General features: G+C 51.8%; 1 protein-coding gene across 3 annotated transcripts; it reads left to right on the plus strand.

The window, feature by feature from the left end:
- Window positions 1–1,943: 1,943 nt before the first annotated feature.
- LOC115938220 (phosphoinositide 3-kinase regulatory subunit 6-like) lies at window positions 1,944–6,901 on the plus strand. Of its 3 annotated transcripts, XM_081809561.1 has the most exons (5): window positions 1,944–2,341; window positions 2,621–2,691; window positions 3,197–3,287; window positions 3,896–4,009; window positions 4,110–6,901. In XM_081809561.1, exons 1-5 carry the CDS (start codon window positions 2,062–2,064, stop codon window positions 4,313–4,315), a joined length of 762 nt encoding a protein of 253 aa, XP_081665687.1. In that variant the 5' UTR covers window positions 1,944–2,061; the 3' UTR covers window positions 4,316–6,901. The 3 variants fall into 3 exon arrangements, with proteins under 3 accessions (XP_081665687.1, XP_081665689.1, XP_081665688.1); XM_081809562.1 differs by lacking the exon at window positions 3,896–4,009 and having other exon boundaries at window positions 1,947–2,341; XM_081809563.1 differs by lacking the exons at window positions 3,197–3,287; window positions 3,896–4,009.
- The last annotated feature ends 165 nt before the right edge of the window (window positions 6,902–7,066 follow it).

Below are 7,066 nucleotides of genomic sequence, written 5' to 3' on the forward strand. Positions count from 1 at the left end.
CTTCTCCTGATGCCCTCCATGCTATTCCTTATGTTCCACAAATAAGTGAAACCATATGATAATTGACTTTCTCTGCTTGACTTATTTCACTTAGCATAATCCCCTCCAGTTCCATCCATGTTGATGTAAAAGTTGGGTATTCATCCTTTCTGATGGCTGAGTAATATTCCATTGTATATATGGACCACATCTTCTTTATCCATTCGTCTGTTGAAGGGCATCTCAGCTCCTTCCAGAGTTTGGCTATTGCGGACATTGCTGCTATGAACATTGGGGTGCGTATGGCCCTTCTTTTCACTACATCTGTGTCTTGGGATAAATACCCAGGAGTGCAATTGCTGGGTCATAGGGTAGCTCTATTTTTAACTTCTTGAGGCATCTCCACACCGTTTCCAGAGTGGCTGTACCAACTTGCATTCCCATCAACAGTGTAGGAGGGTTCCCCTTTTTCCGCAACCTCTCCAACATTTGTTGTTTCTTGTCTTGTCAATTTTTGCCATTCTAACTGGTGTAAGGTGATATCTCAGTGTAGTTTTGATTTGAATTTCCCTGATGGCTAATGACGTTGAACATTTTTTCATGTGTCTGTTAGCCGCTGTATGTCTTCTTTGGAGAAGTGTCTGTTCATGTCTTCTGCCCATTTTTTTGACTTGATTATTTGTTTTTTGGGTGTTGAGTTTGAGAAGTTCTTTATAGATCTTGGATACCAGCCCTTTATCTGTAGTGTCATTTGCAAATATCTTCTCCCATTCCGTGGGTTGCCTCTTTGTTTTATTGATTGTTTCCTTTGCTGTGCAGAAGCTTTTTATCTCGATGAGGTCCCAAAAGTTCATTTTCACTTTTGTTTCCCTTGGCTTTGGAGATGTGTCTTGGAAGAAGTTGCTGTGGCCGATGTCAAAGAGGTTACTGCCTATGTTCTCCTCTGGGATTTTGATGCATTTCTGTCTCACATTGAGGTCTTTCATCCATTTAGAGTTTATCTTTGTGTATGGTGTAACAGAATGGTCGAGTTTCATTCTTTTGCATGTGGCTGTCCAATTCCATGTTCAGAGGAAGGCCCCGCACCGCCCCATCCCCCAGAGATTTCTGGCGGCCGCCTCTGCCTTCCTGACTTCCCCTTCTGAATTCTCCTTCTTCCCCTGGCATCCCGAGATGGATCTTTATCACCTTCCCCCTTTCAGACCTAATTGAGGGATTTAGGCCCTTTCTTGGGTTTCCAGAAGACAAAACCAAACAACACAAAGTGGGACAATTGGGAGAAACCTCTCACGCAGGTAAAGGGAGTAAACATCTCAGCACCGCAAATAAAAGGAAAGGTTAGGCATCCGTCCACGGTCAACGCCTTCAGCCGGAGGCCCCAGGAGCGCACCTGCCCCAGCACGGAGCTGGGTTTGCGGACAAGGGAGGAGCAGTGCACAGCGTGGGCAACCGCCGGGAGTGGTTCTGTGATTGGCATCTCGGGCGTTCTTAATTCAGAGTGATCGATCACTTTGATTCTGAGAGGCAGCAGTCCCCCTCACGTTTGCCTCGATGGGAGGGTAGGGGGATGCGGCCCGCACAGCGTTCCCGTTTTTTCCCGTGTTTGCGACTGTGGCAGGGCCTGGTGTCAGTCTTGACCCATCAGGGTCACAGAGCGGCCTCCCCTAAGGATGCTGGCGTCTGCGAAGTCCCTGATGGTCAATGGGAGCGCGAGGCCTCGCTGGGAGCGCCCGCCCAGCTCACGGACCACTCTCGGTAGCCACTTTTCTTTCGGGATACCCGCTCTCAAAAATCCTGCAGGCCACCTTTCCCCGCTGCGCTTCCTGGCTCCCCTCAGAGGCCCCTCCAGCCCCACATTTCTGGCCCCCCCACCCCCCCCCCACCCCTGAGCGGCTCAGCTCCCTCTAGCCCTTCCCTCCCAGCCCAGCTCACAGTGCAAGTCAGGAATGTGGTTCCCCTCACCGGACACAGCCCCACAACGTGAGAATTCTGTTCCCCGCTCCTGCCCTCCCCATTAGACCACACTGGTTACAGGTAGTTAGGGTTTCAAGACCAGCTTCTTCCCTGATTTATAAATATGTTATGTGGCTGGAGACATGTGGACCACAGGTGCAGGAAGTCACTGGATGCGGCTCAGAATCTAGCGCTAGCAGGATGGTGGGGGACCCTCCGCCCTGCTTCCGGACACTATTCAACTATCTACACCCTCGGGTTCTGGGGGAGGAGGGTGAGCTGGCCTCCTCCAAACCTCCTCCCTGTCCCCCTTCCCTCCAGATCTTCAGGGACCTGAGCCAAGACCCCGCAGAGGACATTTTCCTCACCGAGCTGAAGGTGAAGATCCAAGACTCCAAATTCCCCAAAGGTGAGCATTTGTTTCCCCTTTCCCGGAGCTGGCTGACTCCGCTTGCCCCCACCCAAGCCCTGTTTCCAGAAAGTCCTCCCAGCTCTCACCTTCGCTGAATACCAGGATGCCCTTGGCCCCTCCAAGCCTGCCTAGACTGGAACCCTCGAGGGGCTTCCTTCCATCCAGGGAGAGGTGCTGTCAAAATTCAGGAGCTTAGCTCGCCCTGGGTGAGGTGGGGAGCAAGACGGGACGGGTGGGAGCCTCCCACCCTCAGCCTCTTCTCCCCTTGTCCCTCAGATGGCTTTTCACCCAGGAGGAAGGGCGCGGCCGAGGGCCCAGGGGCCGAGCTGTCCATCTGCTACCAGAAGGTGCGTGGCCGTGGGCGTGGTCAGAGGAGGTTGGGGGGTGGGTATGGCAGGATGGAAGCAGGTGTCAGGGACGGGCAGGTGGGGAGCAGATCGAGCCAGAACCTTCAGCCTCTTTTCTTGAAGCTGCCCCCAGACTTCTCCCAGCCTCTGGAGAGTTTTGCAGGGATGGGTGCATTACAATTGGCCTTGCGTGCAGCCCAGGAGGCCATCTGATTTAAGGAACAAGGGGGCTGTCCCATCGCTCAAAAATACCTTCCTCCCTGGCCGACCAGATGCTTGAACTGATGGCATCAGAGACACATTCCCTTGGGTCCGGGAGGCTGAACGTGTTCCCTGGGGCCAAGAGTGCTCTAGGCCTTTCTCCACCAGCCCCTTGTTGGACAGGAGCGACACAGACAAGAATTTCAGTCAGGCCAGGGGCGGGAAGCAGGACTGTTGACATGAGGATGCCCAGGAACAGGGCTCTTCTGAGGACCCCCATCTGTTCCTGCCTCCCCCTCCCCAGGCCCTGCTCAGCCACCGCGCCCAAGAGGTCTCCAGTTCCCTGCGGGCCACTGGGCTGGTCCTGAAGGCCCTTCCAGCCAGTGACACTGAGGGTGAGGAGTGGGGACAGCAGAGAGAGAGAGACAGAGAGAAGGCACGAGAAGCGGGGAGGACGGGGGAGAAGGAGAATGACAGTTGAGTGACAGTAGACGGGGAGAGCCAGGGGAGACGGGCCTCCCACCTGTCCCTGGGATCCTAGAACGAGGCTGAGTCCCTACCAGTGTTGGGCCCAGGGCCGGACGCTGGATACCTGGGTGAGGCGTGGTCCCCACCATCAGGGTGCTCACCAGCGGGGAACGCACCGTAGCCGTGGCCTCTGGCTGTGCCCTGTAGACCTGATGAGACAACAGCTAGAAGTCGGAGGCACCCCATGGAGGCAGGTGCATTTGCCCTCCTGCTTCTGCGTCGGGCCCGCAGAGCTAGTTGTGTTGGGTCTGGAGATGTTGAATGTCGTTCCACGGGGCAGGTACTCTCCAGTTCGCAAAAGGCACCACTGGTCCAAATTATCTAATTCTGGCCAGTTGCCTAATTAGAGCTAGACAGTAGATAATCAGATAGTCAGTCGATCTAATTACCTAACTACCTAAATCTAAAATGGGGATGAAAAAAGATACCGATTTATATGCATATCGTAAATTATACATATGAGCTCTCCCGTTAGCCCCCTGGTCTTCTGAAACGACGAAAAGTTTTGTAAGGTGGATTAACGTCACCGAACACCTTCATCGGAGGCGAGGCCATGTTCAACGTCAAACACGTCAACGCTTTGAATCCTGTGAGACAGGCATTATTACTGTTAGCAGCTTTTTACTGGAGAGGTAATGAAGCCAGAAAAATGACCCACCCAAGGTCATGTCCCACCTCCTTCCTCCCAGGTTCGGGGCCCACCCACGCCCCCCCATCTGCTGCTCCAGTCATAGACCTCAGGTGCCTGAATGTCAGCGTGATGGAGGTGGTCAAGTCCTCCAACTTGGCGGGCAGGTCCTTCTCTGTAAGTACTGGTTTGAGTGGGATGCTCCGACAGGGCAGGTGGATGGGAGCCTGGCCTGGGGGTGTTCAGAGAAGGGGAAATGTCTTCTGAGCCTTTGCTGTCGAAGTGGGTCTTCCTATTGGAAAGAATCTGCTTTCCCCCCATCTGTGAGGTGCTGAGCGTAAGTAAGACACAGTGAGACTTAAGGCCTTGCCCTCCACCTGCTGGCCCTCCAAGGACCTAGAACATGCCCCCAAATAGAAACTGCATGCACATTCTGGCTTCCCCAGCAGTCAGACTCCTACGCAACAAACCTTGGACCAAATCGAACCAGCTCTTTTAACCTCGCTGCCCTTTGCCCTTATTGATACTTACTGATTTGGATTCCCTTATTGATACAGACCTAGGACCTGCCCATATGCTCCCTATCTGATGGCCTCTCTGGACTTCACTTCCCTACTCAACCAGGCTGTGAATCCCATGATTATACCTGAACCCTATTCCAGACGCCCTCCACTCCCCTACACCACCGACCAGGCAGACACTCCCTTGGGATCAAGCCGCCTACTCTGTCTGGCTCCAGTGGCTTCTTCTGGAATAAATTCTACATCCATGGGAGCAAACACCCGACCTCCCACCTCAACAGGACACTTGGCATCACTCAACCCTCTTCTCTTGCTCCTCTTCTGGGCTCTTGTTCATCTATGTTAGTTCCTTTTCTCCAGCGTGGACCCTCTCTACCGCTCCTCCCTCGTAGCCTGGAAATGTGCTCGGGTCTTTTCCATCCTAGAAGGAAAATCTCTACCGTGATCCGCTTACCTCTCTAGCTACCACTGTACTCCTTCTCTTCCTGGTCAGGGGTCTTGAGAGATACCCCCACAGGAGTTTCCAGTCCCTTGCCAAAGACTCTCCTCCCCACTGCCATCTGCATACAGCCCACCCCACCTTGGTAAAGTCACCTCCGTGCCACTAAGACCAAAGTTCACCTTCGAGTCCTTAATGTTTCTTTTTCTTCCCCTTTAAAAATGATGTTTGTTTTTTAAAAAGATTTTATTTATTCATTTGACAGAGACAACAAGCAGGGAGAGTGGGAGAGGGAGAAGCAGGCTCCCCACGGAGCAGGGAACCCCATGTGGGGCTTGACCCCAGGACCCTGGGATCATGACCCGAGCTGAAGGCAGACGCCTAACGACTGAGCCACCCAGGCGCCCCAATAATGTTTTAACCTATAAACAGAAGTTTAGTGATATGGGAGAAATGCAAAAAAAATTTTTTTAAAAAGCACAAAGAGGTAAAACCACTTTGAGTCCCATTTTCTAGAGAGGATGACTGTTACTATTCCAAGGTGCAAACATCCAGCCTCTTTTTTGCATATCTGTACATAATAGATGGCTATAGACACATGGATGCTTACTTCCTTGTATGTCTCCTCAACTGGGAGCTCCTACCTGTTGGGGTTTTCTCTGTGGGAAAACTGGGTCGAAACCTTGACCTTCTAGAGAATTCTGTATCTGCCTTTGCCACGGGCCCCCGGGATATCATCAGCCCAGGACCGTATTTGGAGTTAATTTCTAGGCTCAGAAATTCCCAGACCAGGGGCGCCTGGGTGGCTCAGTTGGTTAGGCGACTGCCTTCGGCTCAGGTCATGATCCTGGAGTCCCGGGATCGAGTCCCGCATTGGGTTCCCTGCTCGGCAGGGAGTCTGCTTCTCCCTCTGACCCTCCTCCCTCTCATGCTCTCTGTCTCTCATTCTCTCTCTCTCAAATAAATAAATAAAATCTTTAAAAAAAAAAAAATTCCCAGACCATGCAAACAGTGAACACGTATACCCCAGATCCCCCTAAGGGCAGACGTGGCTTGGAATTCCCAGGGGAGACTCGTTCTCCTCATCCCATAGCACAGCTGCTGTTTTTCTAATCGAGTCTTTTGCTAAGAGCATGGCCTTCAAGAGTCCTTGAAGGCGATCTCAGTTTCCAATCCCTTGGGCCTGTCCCCTGGTCCCCATGGCTGTTGAAACCCAAGCCCCTTGATTCCTGACATCACCGAATGACCCTGGGACGACAAAGCATGTGACCCACACGACTTCAACTTTAGAATTTATATGGCATTGTCTTCACTGCCCCATATATGATCGATTTTTAAATATCCTGTGATAACTAAAGAGGACATGTGTGTTTTCTGTCTACAGAATACAAACTAAGGTACTTAATTATTAGGTCAAACACATCATACTACTCAAATCTGCCATGTAGAAATGTTGGTCTGCTTCATCTATCCAAAACAAGAAAGGTTTGTCCACATTCCCAGTATGGCTTTGATTTTGTCAGTTTGATCTCAGTTTGTTCAAACCTGAGTGTTCTAGTTTCTGATACTGCTGCTGTGGAATAGGATGCCTCCTTCTGCCCAGCCTTTGTATAAGACTGTTCCTTTCTCTCCCTTTCTAGAAGCTTCTGATGCTTCACTTCATAGAAGGTTCTGGAACATCACAAGCACATGCCTTGGTGGAATCTTTTTCAGTCATTATTGTCTTTAAAGGGCATTACCAATCTGGAGACTCCCATCTTTTGGCTCTAACATATTTCCTAATGTAGTTTTAAAAATTATTTCCTTCAGGGCGCCTGGGTGGCTCAGTCGGTTGGGCGACTGCCTTCGGCTCGGGTCATGATCCTGGAGTCCCTGGATCGAGTCCCGCATCGGGCTCCCTGCTTGGCGGGGGGTCTGCTTCTCCCTCTGACCCTCCCCTGATCACGTGTTCTCTCTCAAATAAAATCTTTCTTAAGGGGCGCCTGGGTGGCTCAGTCGGTTGGGCGACTGCCTTCGGCTCGGGTCATGATCCTGGAGTCCCTGGATCGAGTCCCGCAT

The sequence above is a fragment of the Leptonychotes weddellii genome, unplaced genomic scaffold, assembly GCF_054177405.1.
Source record: "Leptonychotes weddellii isolate Sample4059 unplaced genomic scaffold, ASM5417740v2 HiC_scaffold_11029, whole genome shotgun sequence".
In the NCBI taxonomy this organism is placed as follows: Eukaryota; Metazoa; Chordata; class Mammalia; order Carnivora; family Phocidae; genus Leptonychotes; species Leptonychotes weddellii.